At 41.6% G+C, this 18233-nt stretch overlaps 1 protein-coding gene across 1 annotated transcript; it reads right to left on the bottom strand.

Annotated features, from left to right (window-relative positions):
- Window positions 1–194: 194 nt before the first annotated feature.
- On the bottom strand, window positions 195–17920 carry VKORC1L1 (vitamin K epoxide reductase complex subunit 1 like 1). Its single transcript, XM_080374151.1, has 3 exons — window positions 17011–17920; window positions 5046–5155; window positions 195–4342 (listed from the first exon to the last, which is right to left on the bottom strand). Exons 1-3 carry the CDS (start codon window positions 17202–17204, stop codon window positions 4116–4118), a joined length of 531 nt encoding a protein of 176 aa, XP_080230277.1. The 5' UTR covers window positions 17205–17920; the 3' UTR covers window positions 195–4115.
- Window positions 17921–18233: the final 313 nt, after the last annotated feature.

Genomic DNA, 18233 nt, shown 5'->3' with positions numbered 1-18233 from the left:
TGCTAACGCACAATGTCCTTGAAAAAAAAAAAAATCACAACTTAGTACATCTCTAGAAACAGAATTACAGTACTGACTTTAAAAACAGTTTCTAAGGCTCAGACTGAGTCCAAAAAGGCCTCTGATTGGGTTAATTCAAGCTCTTACGTTTGGACTGCATGAATGCAGCATAAGAATGATTGCAGCAAGACGTCCACAGGTAATTTCTACATTTATTTTTTATACCAAAAAGTTATGTGCAACAAATAGAATTCGTACATATTTACACTGGTTTTACCTGTTAGCAAAATTGTATCCTAAACCTCCAATAGAGAATCTCTCAACCTATACTGATAAAAGGAACATCTGCCATGATTTACATGGATGTTTAATTTGGAGTTTAAAGCACTAGTAATAAATAGTTGATGGAACATACTATACAGAACAAACACCTAATATTTAGGCCATGCTTAATACAGTTTTATGGTAACAGAATACTTAATCTTTTCTGGACCGGTTTTGTCTAGATCATATTTGAACGACATTGGCAGAACCAAAGCAATTAGATCTCTCTTTGACTTCACGTAACTTCGGAGCATCGAGTGCTGCCTGAAAGCGCCTCGCCCACCTGTGAACAACTGAGAGACTGTACAGCAGAAGACAAACGCGTACACAGTGCGCAGAAACCTCCTCACAAGAGATTCGCTGTCACTCTAGGTATCAGAGGTGGTAGGGAATGTTTCGTTGGCCTTAGCATTGCAAACACTTTACAGTAAGAAACTTCCAAGAACATTCATTTCCGAAACAAGACTCGAATGCTTTGTTGGCCTTAAGAGTAGCAAGTACCTTACAGTAAGAGGATTTCAGGAATGTTTAATTCCTAAGCAGGTTTTGGGATAAGGTTCTTTTGCCTTTCCAATCTGCCCCTCCCTACGGAACTTCTGAGAGCTGAGGAAGCAGGGGAAGGGGAGGAAAAGCCCAAATTCAGAACCACTTGTTTGTATCTGATGATTTTTTCCCCACTCCGTTCTCTTGAGTGTTGAAACCAGAATCTGTGTAACGCCCCCCTGTCCCACTGCCAGACCAGATATTATTTACTAGCTTTTACCCATATTCCTGTATCCTCAAGATTTCTCAGAATGCGCCTTGGGATTTGTAAGGGTCAAATTAATATCAACCACGTATTTGCCACCACACGTACTTTGGCTGGGGACAGGCAGGGGGGCCACTGCGTGAAGCACTTGTCTGATTTCCATCACATTACTAACTGTAACCTGAGCCATTTCACTGGAAGAAATACGCTGCTTCTATCATTGGGAGCAACAAGGAAAGAGTCAAAGAACTGGAAGCAAGAAAGTCCAAATTTCTACTGCTAAGATTATTTTGCCCTTTATTCAGGCCAACTGCATTTCTGAAGCACAAGAGAGAAAATAGAAGACTTAGGGCCGTTTCTAGCAAATCACTTCCAGTAAAAAGTAACTGCAAGAAAAGCACACAAGACAAGAGAGTTCACAATTAAGGATCAGGTTTGCAAGTTCGTGCACAAAGTGTAGCTGCAAATTCTTCCAGAGACCAAACTCAATATCATTTGATCCCTATGTGCACACAAACAAGGACTGCAGACACGACTGCTGAAAATCTGGCCCTAAACAACTTTACTAAACAAACTGAATTAACAGACTATGCCCACACAGACAAGCACAAGACACAGTGAAGTTAGTCAACACCTATACTTTCAGCTGATGGGGCTTTTCTTCCTTTTCTGTGGTGTACGCTACACCCAGAAATTGGACCAAGTAATCATCGATTATACTTGTCTCCATTGCTGCTTGTTCTGAGATATTAGCACTGAGACTATAACTATTTCAGGCAGCACGTTTTCACCTCTTCCTTGGATGAAAAAGATGCCTTAGTGTAGATCACAGGAATGCATCAAAATAAATCTATACAAGACATTAAACAGTGATATTGCCTCAAGGCTTGTAAAAGAACAAAGTTAAGCCTTGAGGGACCAGTTTAACATCATTCACTCCCCTCATATCAAAGTTCAAGGCATTTGAGAGACAGAACTAAACATCAAGACAAGCTTTAACTATACTCTGGTCAATACAAAACGCATTTAATGAATTGTTGTCTAAAACCGTTAGACAAGAGGGACAAGTAATTTAGTGTTACATGCAACAGATGTTACTCATACCACAGAACTCTATACATAAAAGCCGTTTCCACCTACATCCTTGATACAAACCAGAAAATTACTTCAGTAGTAATTTAAATACTATTTTGTGAAGTCAATCTAAAATTTCTATTGTCTCTACAAAACACTGCATGTTTCACAGTCAAGTTCATCCTCAGCAACCTAGTGTTTATAATAATCCACATAGCCATACAACATAAGTGTCTCTCTGACATTCATGTTTAAGGAAAAAAACCCAAAATTAGTTTAACTCTTTAAATAAATGGGTATGCAGTTGGAATTCTTCATATTTAGAAGCTGACAAGGGCAAAAAGCAGCACAGCACCAATTACAGAAAATAGCTGAACCTATACATTTTGGTGTCACAGAGTCTGAAACAGAAGTATTTTACTTTTCCAAATCACATCATCAACCTTCTGTCACACTGTTTTAAGATAAGTGAAACAATACTGCTACCACTTCTCAGTCTAAAAACTAAAACAGATCTCTTAATACTCTCCTATCCCCAGCAAGTTTGCGGGGAATTTTGTTTCTTTGTTCATTCTTAAAGCAAGGACACTTCTGCCTGCCAAGTTCAACACAAAGTATTTGGTTTAAGATTTTAAGACAGAAGGCACTTTTAACATTCAGCCTTAGAATACTGAGTGCAGAAACAAAATTTACAATTTTGTTCCTTTGTTTAAATCTGCAGTTTAAATTTTTTTTCCCAATTAGTTATTAGAAAGAGCTATGATAGCATGGTATCACATTTCATTTTCAGAAGCACATTTGCTTACTTATCCCACTAAACAGGTTGCCCTTCCAAAAGATCTTACGTGTGTCAGGTCTAAAGTTCACTTCCCAATATAGCGCAAACCAAAGATCCTGATGAAGATCAATTAAGTCACTGCTTCTTCAGCGCACTGCTTGGTTATCCCACTCAGTTGGCGGTTTCAACTGCAAATTGCAATTCTATACTGCAGCATTCATACAACATCAAACATTAGTAACACTGGCTGGCTGACCACAGTTTAAAAACAAAACAGCTCTGCATGGAAGTTAAGTCTTTCAAAGAACACTTTGATACACCAGTCCCCCAGTCTGCATATAGTATCCCAGTGGCAGCTTTCTATTAACCACATTAAGCTGTTTTCATTCTGTACAGAAATCAATGAAGTTGTGGTTTAATGAACATCAGGTTTCGGCTTTAATTCCATTTTCATTACTGGAGACAAGGAAAAAAAAAGAAAAAAAAAAAAAAAGAAGAAAAACAAAAGAAAAATGGAACAAACCCCAACCATCATTCTTGTGAAAGCACTAGCAGTGAGTGCAGCAACTTGGCCTTCTCTATAGAGGTCACTTCTTCCATCACGTCAGATGACTATTAGCTGAACACTCTAACAGCTCCTATGCTAAGAAAACTGATTGTACAGTGAGTTCTCCAGGGATGAAACCAATATTTCTGATTTTATTTACAGTATAACTCCTAGTCAAATCTAAGTCCATCAGCTAAAAAAAAAAAAAAAAAAAGTAATACACATACTGTAAACATGGCAACATTAAATATAGTAATGCTAGTCTAGAATATTTAATGTTATGATCACATCTTGTTATACCTGAATTTATATACAGGGTATTTTATAGCAAGTGTTACCCACTTCACAAGTAGAGGGGGAAGAGGAAGAGTGTCTAGGTTTTGCTGTGGCTAAAACTCCTCCAAAGTAAAGTTAAAGCTTGTCTTTCATTGTATTAGAGCTTTCTTTCATAACCACATTTAAATTGAAGATTAGCACACACACCAGAAAAAAAAAAAATTATCTGGGGCCCCTTCAAATTTATAATTAAAAATTCAGTTATGATTCTTGGGGAAAGTGTCTGATATGGAGAATAAAAAATTACTGCAAAATAAATTTAATGGAAGTTGGGTCTTCAGACTGTCAGTCAAAAGTTCAAACAGGCGTTATTCCTGTTTGGGTTGAAGTTGCCGTTTCCAGGCCTCGTTCAAATAAACTAGACGTTTGTAGTTGATGATAAAGAGAATGAAGTTCAGCAAATATGTGATGACGCAGACAATGCAAAATTCCTTCAGCACGAAGTACAGAATGTATGCCAAGTACAATGACCCTACTACAGACACTATGGAGGATGTCATGAGGATTAGAGCTGCTACTGCACTTGCTGTCATACCTGCAACAAGAGAGAGAAAGTTACTACCGCTGCTCTCATTCCCCCCTTGCACACAAAGCAAAAAGCCTAAGCACTCTAATTCAAACTGAAGGCTACTCAGCAAGTTTGTATTACATAAAAGTCTGTTTAAAATACCATGAGTTCAAGATGGCTGACAAATCGCTATTTGAAGGGGAGCTTCTAGGTTCTGTACGACAGTCCTTTGATAAGAGTGTGTGTAGTATTAGCCTTCTTCTGTATTCCTGAGTTATGGGAAAGTTACAGGTTGGTCAGGTTATGTCTGTCAGTATTAACAGCTTTATGGCAGACCATACAGTTACAAAGATATACATATACATTAAACTTCATGTACTTTTTTGCCTGCTATCTCTATTACTCCTGCCAAACTCGTAAATTCCATTTTTATTTCCTATCTTTTCTATCACACAATCCAATGCTAAATATATTTAAGTGAAAATACCAATGCAGCAAGTGTATTGATGCTTATATTAATAGCACAGCAGGAGAAAATGCAATTGCTCGTTATCAGTTGGGGGTTTAAGCCCTTTGGACAGATGTATCACTAGACTGGTGCTAAAAAAAAATTAAATATTAAAATCACATGCATTTGGTCTCTTACAGATTGCACAGTATATAATGCACTCCACTTTCATCACCACAGACTTCTTACATACTTTAGGCTCTAAACTGAATTTATACTTACCAAGTAGCATTTGTAGTATATAAAACACAAGTCCAAAAACACTGTTTGACTGATTTATTGCACTGTCCTTCCCAAAGATGGAACCCAACAGACCGAATCCTCGACCCCATCTGTAAAACAGTGAAACTAATTAACTTGTATTTGGGCACCTCTTGCTGCACATCAGTATTTTCCATTCATCACTGTTGAGGGGGGAAAAGATACACACATATATTCTGACACGGCCACTGCAGTCCTATCTGAAGTTCAAGGTTATCTTGGAAAACCAAGCAGTTTACAACAGGGGGTGCATAGGTACAACTTTATCCCACACATTACCGATTCAAGTGATTCAACACACCAGAAAGTACCAAGTTCACACCGCTGCAGCTTCACCAAGTGCCATGTCTGCTTCCTGTGGTTGTAGTTTAAAGCTCTTTTGTCAAATAAACACTTCTCCCTCCAATGATAGCTTGAGCAGTTCTCTCCACCGCATGAACTGGACACATGCTCACTATACAGCAGGGGGAAAATGGTGCAACTTAGTAACTAGTTGTTACCCTCTGCCAGCACTTACCTCACTGGCATCAGAGCAAGCAAATGACAACGTATGTTTGCACTCTGCCTGCTCCTGACCCGTCTAACGCCTTAGGAGGAACCTAGATCTGTCAAACAGGCAAGCTAGGGATGGTACCATAACCAGATTCACAGACTGTGTTTGTTAGAGCCCTTGCACAGCGTGACATTTGGAACTAGCACCTTCACCACAAAAGAACTTCCGACTTTTTAGTGATGCTAGAAAGCAGCACAAGCCTTACTAAACTGCTGCTGCAAAATAAGGGGGATAAGAGATTAAATTAGCAGATGTGTTTGTGCTAGAAACCATTCATTTGATGCCCTAAGGCAGATCATACCATTATCTGTAAAAGCAAAGTGAGGACCATATTTATTAGTGTCATTTGAAAATACGAGACGTTAACACTACTTCAAGAGGCAGCTTAATTCACTTACAAGAGAACGTTAGGATATTTTCCTAGCATGTCTTTGAAGCATTAAGTACTACATAAATGTAAGGCTACATTCACATTATCAGGTTAACTGTCACAGATCTACGTAAAAAAAAGTGCAATTCCTCACTACCGTTGCAGCAGAAGATGCTAGCATGCTACATTTATGCCAAGAGAAGGGCAGTTTCCAAATAGCTCGTTGTACCAGAGGCAATGGTTCTACTAAACCAAGACACAGGACAGATTTTCCCTCTGTACACTTCGGGAACGTTGCTGATAGACTTCACCATACATCTTGAGACCAGGGAAAGGCTACCACCACGTTACAAGCAGTTTCCTCCCACAAGAAAGGTACCATGGTAAGTACAATTTAATACCATCTCCAAAATACTTCATAATCTCACAGCCATTTGTGCAGTATTTTCAAAACATATTAATCATTTTAATTCAAGCTTCGTAATTGTCAGCAATTAACTATTACGCCTAAGTCTTGCACTCTTCTCTCCAAGAAACTGAGCAGAGAATTGGGCACCAGTTCCTAAAAAGCATGTTTACTGCATAAACACTAAAACACACAAACATACTGTCAACTAGTTTGCTCTCACATTTCATATATGACTGAAGTGAAACGAGGGTGCAAATACAAAGTTTCAAGCCAGTAGAGAAGACCAGCTTTACCATGGGGACAAGGCCTTGCACCCCAGAGCTGTGAAGGGTCAGAAAGACACAAGTTAATTGCTGGGGGGAGCAGTGCAATACTGCCTTGCTCCCTGCCGCCATCCCAGCACAACGGGGCTGTGCAAACTGTGGGGGACAAGGCTGGTGAGACATCCTCCCTGCAGTATATATGAAGGCAAACAGTCCCACTTGGCATACAGTTCGCAGGCAAAGTAGCATCAAGGATGGCTACCAACAATCTGGAAAAGCAGCTGCAGAGATGTGAGTGCAGCACTTCACAGCCAAGGGAGCCACGCTTCCAAGAGGGAGGGATTTAAAAAAAAAAAAAAAAAGACTAAACACCTTACAACAACACATAAGCAACCATTATAAAGAAATACTCCACGTTCCAAAGAATTTCAGCTATGATGAGACTTTCCTCCCACACACTGAACGTTATCTGGATTTTAAGCTAGAACTGTTTATTTTTTAGCCTTACTTTGATAAGATGGGCATGGCACATGGAACAATAGTCTCACATTGTCCAGCCAATGCAGCGTTGAAGAGCCAGACAAATATATTAAAGGTATCACCATTTTGTGTTTAGTAGTCCATTTTTATTTCCTTCTATTACCACACTTACAGATGCTTCAGCCTACTATCCACAGGTGCAATTTCTTGTTCTAGTCTCCAAGTGAGAGTTCTTCGTATGGCAACTTTAAACTATTTGAACGTGCTCAAGCTTCCCTTACTAAGGCACTAAACAGTGCAACTCAAAGCGTGCCCAGTACTGTGGTTCAGCATCAGCTCAGCCCAAAGTACCTGCAGGATGCTGAATTCCTACCCGCTCCCTGCCCTAGCTGGATGCTCTCACTCCTTCTGATGCTCATGTGATCCCATCAAGTTTGACAGTGAACTCAAGCTTACAACATCAGAAACTTTATACTACAGACAGAATCAGAATCTGACCCTACAGTTATTCTAAAAGTGAATAAAATGTCGTTAATGGAAAGATAATGAGTTCAAGCCCTTCCCAGCAGTCAGTATCCCCAAGCGATCTGTTCATAGCTGCAAGAAGGTCAGAGCACGGTGAAAGCTTTTTCCACATGCAACAGTTCATTAAGTATCTTGTTGGCCTTGTAGCAGCTTTAAGGACATCAAGTATTAAATTTCAGTCCAATGAACACAGCTCCAATCTCACACCTTATTCCACACACCCCAGGACAGCTAAGAAGCCTGCGGTTTAAGAGGAAGCACTTTTTCCAGCCTTATAGGGTTTGAAGTGTGAGGAAGTTTTCTGCATCAAACTGAAAAGCAAAATATTTAGACTTTGTATATTTCTATTTCCATCTAATTTCTCTACTGAAGAGGCTAAATCATCTCCTAATTCTATCAAGGAGGTCCCAAAACCCACTAAAAAGCACAATGAACCAAGTACTTTTGCAAGAAATTGGAGGAAGGAAGAAGACTTGAGGATGATAATCTTCCTTCTCAGACCAAAACCATGGAAATCACACCTGAGTTACAGTAACTTTAAAAACACGGCAAACAAATAGCAAGAAGAAAGACTGCCGTCCTAGTAATAGGATAAACTCTAAGAAATAAAACATCAGTAAGAAGGACTATGAAGTACTCAGTTCTTCAGGAACTTGCTTTTCTTATAAATATAATTTACAAGAACTGTTGTTAACTTGAACCAACTCTTCGGATACAGAACACTAAGTAAAATGAACTGCACTAATCAAAAAGTTGCTTGCACAGCAGGATAAAAGCACAGTCCAACATTACCAACTTTTTTCCTAGGACCGACTGGTGGCTCCCCATCCCTGAAGCAGTCAAGTGTTCTGTTGTGAGTCATGCTGGAGTCACCCTGCATGATTCAGAGCACTCTGACAAACACATGTGCAAGCCTACTTTTGCCACACCCGAGTTTCACTCCTATTGAAAAGGCAAAAAAAAAAAAAAAGGCAACCTGAACTAACCTCAAGGAAGTTTTAAACTAAATCTTTAAGACATCTTCCTGTATGTTTCAAGTAACTCAAATTCCCCTCTCTACTTGTCATTTGCAGGTACAACTTTGCGTGTTCTTTGAAAAAGTTTTCAGAATAGTGAATCGAGCAATCCAAGACAGTGTTTAGAATTGTTCACGTAGTTCCTTAACATCTAAAATTGAATACTACAGTGACTTTTAGCCCAACGTACATTCCCTTTTATCAAAAGGAGGTACTGAAAATTATCATCCACCCTCTAAAGTGTCCCTTTTGGTTTGTGATATTTAACAAAGCTCAGAAGTATTGCATTTTTATAAGTTTAAACCAGTATTTGCATGCAGTGGACACTTCTTAACAGGAAGACAAGAACTGAGGTCATTTTGATCCACAAGAGACACACCTCCAATAAAATTTATACTGTTAAATCATTAGCTCTTTTGCACAATTATGAACACATTTAGCAGAGACAATACTGCTGGCAGAAAGGCAACCAAGACAACCTCATGCAGTACACTAGTATCTCGGTCATTTTAAAGGACAAGTAAACAACCTCCATGTTTAACAAGTTAAAAGCTGTAAGAGTTATCAGTACTAGCTCAAAAAGCAACAGAATTCTAAGCCTGCCAAACACAGCAAGTCAAACAAACAAGAAGTATGTATTTAGCCAAGGAGTCAGATTATTATCTCATCTACTCTCTGTAAGAAATGCTATACTCCTTTTTCTAGCCAAGCATCCCAATTCCAACAGTTCCTGCAGGAGATGTTTTTAAGGGTTTTTACAAAGAGATCATTCCCCAAGATGGTCTCCTTGACCTCAATCATCATTAAGTTAAGAATCAGCTTGAGAAAACTTCTGAACTGGGATTTCACCTGGATAACCATGCTCCGTAGCCTACCTTGAAGCCTTCCTCAATGTACCTCGATGTTTTCTGAACACGTACTTCGTACCCCCACAACATGCTCCAGTGCTGAATGCCAGAACTGCATCACCTCAATTTCACTTGGCAATCCTTAGTTCTCATGTCAAGAGAAGAACTACCTACTGTATGTTCATTTTAACATGAAAACAACCATACCAAATCAGCTCAAGCCCAGCTAGCTTTAGCACGCCCCTGACATCAGCAAGTAGCAGATGCCTTCAACTAAGCACACACATCCTTCCAGTACCTAAAGGGGGGCTACAAGAGAGCTGGGGAGGGGCTTTTTACAAGGGCCTTTAGCAACAGGACAAGGGGAAATGGCTTTAAACTGAAAGAGAGCAGATTTAATTATGTATTAGGAACAAATTCTTTACTGTGAGGGTGGTGAAGCACTGGCACAGGCTGCCCAGAGAAGTTGCAGATGCTCCATCCCTGGCAGTGCCCAAGGCCAGGCTGGACGGGGCTTTGAGCAACATGGGCTGGTGGAAGGGGTCCCTGCCCGTGGCAGGGGGTTAGGACTAGGTGATCTTTAATGTCCCTTCCAACCCAAACCCTTCTGTGATTCTACACTTTCCAGTTCACATTCAGGACTCCTAAATGTCTAGTTGAAAATGCTATCAAATCCTTCAGGAGACCAGATTATTAAATGGCATGAATGATTCAAAATCAGAGAACACACTGCATTTGTGCAGCAGCAGGCTTTCCAACACATTTCTCTCAATTTTTAGGTTTGCTGCAATGAAAAGGGTGAACAGTGTAAGAGTTTCTATTTTCAGAGAACTGCAAGAAAAGAACTCAAGTTTTGTTTTCTGAGTAGTACAGATTAAAGCCCCTCATTTCAGGGTTACTTTTCATCCCATATGCATTATTTTGTTATCAACAGCAAAGCACCATTTGCCACTTTGTAACCATGAGGAAACAATAAATACCATTTTCTAAAAAAAAAAAAAAAAAGCCTACACTTGACAAGTGATAAGCACATTTCCTTAAATATCATCTTACTTCTGAGATAAGTTACGGTACAGAATGGAACTTCTCAGGAGGGGACGAAACCTGGCCTATGCTCACACATCGCCTTCACTGAAAAGCTCATATAAAGGTCAAAAAGATCTGGAGCATGTTAATACTTAGCAATGTTAAGGAACTTTTGTTGCAGCTTCTTTATAGCTTCACTAGAGGATTTTGGGTTAAACCTAGTTCATGGTTACAAGGTCATTTAGGCCACTGTCACTGTTTTAATAAATCAAGTAAAAGCCTTCAATTAGAAACCATGAGAAAGGAAGATTAAATTTTCCCACTGGTAAATATATGCATCCTCCAGCTCCACCTCAAACAGTCCAAAAAAATCTCAGTGTCTAGATCTGCAAAATCTCAAGCAGAGAGTGTTTATTTATTTTACAGCAGCTTTTACAGAAATACTGGTTATTCAAGCTACAAGCCAACAGCACTGCACTCCTACATAATCTCTTTTATTAAGCTATCACAGATGAAGCCCAAATTCGAGCTATAGGCACTTTGTGAAATTTACTTTGCATCAGGCAAAATATCTCACAGCCCTACTGCAAATTCCAGTCAAGCCAGTAATAATGTATTTATGAAAACTAAAAATACATGTGCTAGTGTATACACTGTAAGGCTGGAAAAAAAAATAAAGACTCAACGTAGCTAGGGTACTGCTGTATTTTATAGAAGATGTGCCCTAGTCCCTCCGTATTACATCAGCCTGAAGTATTAAGTTATTAATTATCTGTGAAAAAGATGAGACAAAAAAAAAAAAAAAAATCACTTAAATATCATCTGCCGCTGCTTTTAGGAACAACTTGCTTTAGAAGTAATCAAGCTGGTTTTCTACAAGCTGCCTTCCCCAGCACTGGGAATAACCTCCAGGTCCCTCCCCGCTCACACCCTCCGGCCTCTGCACCCTGCCTCCCCAATCAAGCCATGATCTATCAGTTCTGAGTCCTATCTGCCCACATGCTGCCTGTCGGGCTGGCAGACCACATGGGACAGATAACCTTAGTTCACACAGAAGGATTTTTTTTCCCCTTCAGCAGAGGTATTACTTTGAGCCTCTCTCCCCTCTCCTTTGACACTGAGTCCATTTCTAAGAAAAACTTTACTAACTTGTATCCTTGGTTAAATTTTCCCATTAAAAAATGAACAGTTAAAAAATAAATTATTAATACACAACACAAAGGCAGAATTTTCCCTAGAAACCAGACTGAAAAAGCAGAATAACACAACCTATCTTGGCCTTGAGTTGTTCGTGCTTTTTTGGCTCAGTATCCTTAGCTGTAAAACTTGTATCATGCTCGCCTGGCTACAGCTACGCCAACTCACCATCATCTTGAACCTGCAGCACTCCAAATCCTGACGAAGCAAAAGTGCTTGACCTACTAGATGGATTCTGTCTACACTGGATTTCCCCTTGCCCAATCAACAAACTAGAGCTCTTCAAACCTTCCCTCGGACACCAAAACCAATAAATCCTTGCTATGGAATAACTGAAGCGCCGTTACGCCTGCTATCTAACAAATTGCAATCTTCAGAAATGAACAACAACCGATTTTAAACTACAGGACAGGTAACAGCAGAGTCTCAGGAGGCAACGTTTTCATGTAAACTCTTTTGGCAGGCTAAGAACCACAAATATAATTCCTGATGGATGACTACCATCAGCTCCACATACTGCCCTTCAGCAGTGTAATCAAAATTCTACATTCTTCTGTACAGAATCGAAGATGCCTAACAAAAACAATTAACTTGCCTCAGGTTAAAGCTACTACTGGCTAGAGAAGAGCAAAGACTTGAAAAACTAGTAACATTTCAAAGAAGCACACGGGCCTCATTTCTGTGTACTGGTTCACAAGAAGGGACTAGACAAGACTTTTCCCCACTACTCACATAAAGCTACTTTTACCATTTCTCACCTTGCATCAGTCACTAACAGTTGCAGCTGTCAACCTCAAACATACCTGAATGTTTGCTTGCAGGTACAGCAATAAAAAAAATAATGCTGGGACATCAGGAATTTACCATTAATATGAAAGATAACTGCTATATAATGTTCTTAACCTGGAATCGAGCAAACTTGACAGACATCAAGTTTACAGGAGCTACCCCACAAGAGAACTGAATGAGAACCTGCGATATAAACCTCAGGTTAGGGAGAAGGTCAGAGGAATTTTCTTCCATGTCCGACTGCCTTAGATAATGGGGTTGTTCTTGTCAACTTGATCTCTGTTCCAGCCTGCACTCTGCAAAGATGCACCAGAACAACAGTGCTAGCAAGGTGCCCTTCACCAAAAAACCAGCACCGGTCAAAGTTTTAACTGCAGTATCTTATAGCACAATCACACGCCCACTCTGCAGAGGAACAAGCTCTACACCAGCATAATTATACTCACACAACACAGCACTGAAGTACTATGTCACAAGACTAAGCGATTCAAACATCACATTTACACACACCTAAACCCACTGCTTAAAATGATTTATGAAGGTAAGCAGAACAATACAGCAATGCTACAGCTGTCACAGGCCATGCTTGGCAAATCCAGTAAAACAACTGCATGCCTGTACAGATCTGTCCACAACACATGCAAAATTTTATAGATATACACTTTTAAGAACTACCAGATAATTATTTTGGTGCATCCACTAGAAGACAGAAGGCAGACACGCATATTAGACTTTTTCAGAACTGGCCTTTCAGAGTGGCTCAAATTCAAGATGACAATCCAAGACCTTGCACACTAGCATAAAGTTCAGAACAGGGAATCCCTAAAATATGTCACCTATCAAGTTATACCCAGATGAACACAGATTCTTAAAATCCTATTTTGACTCTAGAACTTCCTCAGTAACTCAGCTAAAGATGTTAACCTAGATCAATATTGACTATTTCCAAACCTCTTCACTTACGCAGCTGCAACTATTGCTAAAGATACAGTGACGTGTGCCCTTTGGTCAATCCTGACAGCTATCTTAAGTCTGTATGAAAGCTATCACAGCACGAACACATGCCAGGCTACAAAACTTCCTTCAAAAAGAGCCATTCACTAGCCTGCTCTGCAGGAACTTTAAATTAATCAAGACAGAAAGCAGAAACACATCAGAAGACCTGAAAATCTCCCAGGGCATGCAAAAGAACAAAGCAAAAATCTCTGGGTCTCTGCATTACTACTTAAATGTCACATTTTATTTCAAGCCATACCACTACCCATGTTACTTGAAACTATAAGTTTAATTCCCTTTCTGAAACCAAAAATATTTTTCAGGAACTGCTATTAGCTAGTTTACAAATAAAACCCTTCTTGCCACTTACTCTCAAATGTAAGACAGCAATTCATTTAAAACATCTACAGCAACTGCCAAATGAAAATGTTAGGTATTTCCCTAATACTTTCCCTTACTATACAGTCCTTAGTAGTTTTTCTTTTTAAACTACATCACAATTTTTCACCACAATAAAAGCTTGAAATATGCTGACCATTACTATTTTGAATAAGGGATACTAGGAAGGTATGTCTCCAGCATAATCTTCTGGATGACTCAGTCTCTGATAGAAGATTTTCTGTGCTCCTCCCTCTGCATGCTGGTAATCTTTACAACATTTCTTTCTCACTGTTGTGCCAATACCAGATTTGGCTTAATAGCGATAAATACTAACAATCTTATTAGTGGGGGGGCGGGGGGGAAGTCTTGCCCAAAGACCAGAACTCCGTTCCAAAGTAACTCAGCTCAGGGAGGTATACACTAGTTTATTCCAGTCATTCTATACACTTAAAAATAATCCCAACACCGTGATGTGCTTCGTAAAGTTCAGTCCACTGTTACAGTAAACACCTAAAATGTGAAGCCTCTTAGATTCCAAGCTGCATCGGCAAGTCTAGCTTAAATAAAATGGCATGCAAACAAATGAACACTCAGGAAGCCAGAAAAAGCCACAAATAAGTCTGTCACTTTTTTAACTCTGTAGAGTTACCTCTGCTAATCAGCTAATCAAATAGTTGTGATTGCCAGTGTAATAGTTCAATGAGAAAAGAAACTTATGAAAGCTAAATCTGTATTACATGTGAAAACACTGGAAAACAACATTTGAAGCTCTACTATCCTGGTGAAATCTAAATTGTAGTTAAAGGTTCCTTTTAGAAATCAAGTTTCAGGGAAACTGGTGACATGGTAACAAGGAATATTCAATTGTGGGGCCGCGGCGGGGAGCAGGGGGAGAATGACCGATGGATGGGGAGCTGTAGCACCATGGAAAATAAGACTAATTTCTTTCAATGTTATTCTTACTTAAAGTTTAGGTTGCCCTCTTGTCTTAGTTTTAAAGCAATACTCCTTTTTTGTCTGTGTCCTGTACAGCGTTGAAAGCACATTCTTCTCCAAATATGGTCTGACTGAACAGAACTTGCACACTCCTTTTCCACAAACTCTCTTTACCACCTGCTCTAATTATCACAAGCTATCCTGACATTTGCAATACTTCAGTCTTTAAGCATGATTCTCCTAGCAAGTGCTAGGGAGACTTTAGTTGACTTTATCCCTAACTGTATCATATTACACAGAATTCCTACAGTAAAGTATTTACAGGTCTTACTATGGCATACTCAACATTTCAGCTGCAGCATAATCAATGAACACTATAATTACCAAGCATTATTCCATAATTACAAATACCCAAATACATAATTGGAATTACTTTACCTCTTCAAAGCATTTAGTAAACATGCATTAAAACTATTAATTCAAATTCCCTGTCTCCATAGCAGCATTTGCAATAACAATAAAAAGCTAATGACGGGCCACTTCTATGCAAGAACAGACTACTATGGAGCTTACTTAGGTGCTTAAATCTCTGATACTCTTTTTCTCTCTATAGCTGTGGTAAAATTCAGATTACTGATGATACATAGTTTAATCTCAGTAGCCTATGCATAGCTTTAGTTTACAAGTTTAAGGTATCTGGCAAGCTTATAGAAGCCTTCTTCCTGTTTAGACTGAAACTTCTCATTTCAGGTCACTTCTCAAATAGAGACATGACCAAGCACCTTCACAAACTAAAGATTACCTGATGACAGACAGAAGGGCAGAGTTAAAGCCCTCGCTCAATCACAAGAGGCTCCTTTGAGACCTCCCACATCTCTTTGTAACATACCACAATCCCACTTCTGACGCAATAGAAGTGATTTGAACAATAAAGAGTTCCCTGTATGTTTTACCCTAAACAATTTAGCCACCTCCCTCTTTGACAGAGTATGGGCACATTCTCGCCCATTGGCTCCTTAGGATAATACAGCGGGTACCTTTACACAAACCGTTAAAGCTTTTATGCAGGATACAGAGAGGCAAAATGAAAAAAACCCGCAAGTACTCATTCAGCTGAAGGCACTAACATCATAACAAAATTCTCATTTAAAAAATGAAGCATTTAATACACGCATCTGTTGAAGAACCAAACCCCTCCCCCCTTCCCAGCTCCTTACTTGTTATGCCTCTTCCCCTCCCCATATATATAGATATATAATAGTTTTGAGATTGCTGGACAAATCATGTTATTTCTTTAGTTTAAATACTTGAGAATATGGATTTAGGAGTTTCTTGGCCAAATTACATCCCGAAGTATTTCCTGTACCAGTCTTACACTGGTAGCACTTGCAACTATTCAGCACGTTAAATCTTTTCATTATCGCCTTTCAGTCAACTAATTACGTGAGAAGTCAAGCCAGCAGCAAATTAAAATTTGTACATCGACTCTAACAGAAATAAGAACCATTGGCCTTTAGAAAACAATCGCTAAAGTAATTACTGACGGGGAGCCTGTAAAATAGATCAGGATTTGGACTGGGCTTTTGCTGCCGAGGCATACAAACATCTTTTGAATCAAGCGCTTCCTCTGTGTCACGAAAGCAATCTTCTGTGCTGCCAGGTGACATTACAATAAAAATGCAATTCAGATACTCCGATTAAAGCAACTCAAAGCCAATCACCTCCAGCCGCACATGTTTGTGTTGGCCTCAACCACGAGTCACACCCGCAGCGTTTTACCCCACCAGGTATCTGACGCCGAGCCGCCTGCCGCTCGCTAATTGCACCGATTACAACACAGAAATTGCGGGTGCCTCACCCTCCACCCCGCAGCGACGCCGGCAAAAAGCCGTTCCCACACCAACCCTCCCGGGAAGGGGCTGCCTAAACCGGGAGCCCCGCAGCCCCCGCCGCCTGCGGCCCCCAGCCCCGGCCCGGCCCCGGCCCGCAGCCCCCACCCCCCTCACAGGGCCGGCCCGGCCCCCCAGCAGCCCCCGCCTTCGCCCCCGAGGTACCGGAGACGGCGCTCCCCGCGCCCGCAGCCCCCTCTCCCCGCGGCGGCCTGAGGCGGCGGCAGCGGGTCCCATCCCCGCCTCACCTGGAGGTGATGGCGGCGGAGCAGCGGACCCGCTCGCTGAGGTCGCACAAGGCCTGGTAGTGGAGGTCGCGGCCCTTCTCCCGCTCCAGGTGGCAGGCGTAGAGGGACAGCAGGATGCCGGCCGCGCACACGGCGGAGCGGGCCACCCGCTCCCAGCGCGGCACCGACACTCGCAACAGGACGGGCGCCGCCATCTTACCCCCTCCCTCCGCCTCAGCCCGCGACGCGCGCCCGGCGCCGGCCAGCCGCGCACGCGCGCCCACACCCCATTGGCTCGCTGGGCGGGCGCGCCCCTCCTGCCCCGCCCCTCCCCGCCCCGCCGGCCGCGCCGGACGTGGCGCTCCGCGACGACGTCACGTCAGGCCGGGGCGGGGGGCGTGGCGCGGCGGGTGGTCATGGCGCCGCCTGGCGGCCATCGGGCGGCACCGCACGGCGCCCCGGCCCGGGCTGTGTGTGTGTCATCCCCCCCCCCCCGCCCTCACTGATGTCAGCACGAAAATTAGGGGGTTTCCCCCCCTTTTTCCCCTTCAGATCTGGACTGTTCCAGGGAGCGCTGAGAAACCAGTCACGGCTGACGTGGCCCTCAGGGCTGATGTGTCCCTTGGCAGTCGCTGGGGCGGCGCCGGCCTCAGGCAGGTGCCCCCGTGAGCACTCCAGTTTTTTTTCCATGATTTTGTAGAAAATGAGCCAAACCTCCAGAGCCTGCAGGCACACGAAGCCCACCTGGTGCCTCCTGTGCCGAGGTCCCTTGCTGAGGGCCTGTTAACATTCCCAAAGTTTACCAAGAGACTTTCTGGGACATGTAATTGGGACAAGTGATACAAAAAGTGCATTAAAAGTTCATTTTTAATGGTGCGCACCATAGTCTGGCTCTGCAGCAGCTGCCGATGGATTCCCTCAAGCCTCGCTCAGCCTCGGAATTTTGTCACCTGTTTTGCAGATCTAGGATCACATTCGTATCACACCTCTAAATATAGCCGGCAGACCTGCAAGTCTGTAGCGCTAGTCTGAATCAGACGGGTACGACCAAAGGCAATCAGAGCTGGGTCTTCTTTCTTCCGTACGTCTCTGGTTTCTGTCAAAAGCAGCATCGATACCTGTCTGGCTGTAGTTTAAGTTTAAGTTTTAGTTTGCCAACACAAAAGTTATCTAGCAGCTGACAACAAACCACCTTTGCTTACTGCAAACGCCCACCACAACCACCATTATTGCTTTCTTTTGAG

The sequence above is a fragment of the Falco punctatus genome (assembly GCF_963210335.1).
Source record: "Falco punctatus genome assembly, chromosome: 1".
NCBI classification, from domain to species: Eukaryota; Metazoa; Chordata; class Aves; order Falconiformes; family Falconidae; genus Falco; species Falco punctatus.
The sequence above is the reverse complement of the archived record's forward strand: the minus strand, read 5'-3'. Positions and strand labels throughout refer to the sequence as shown.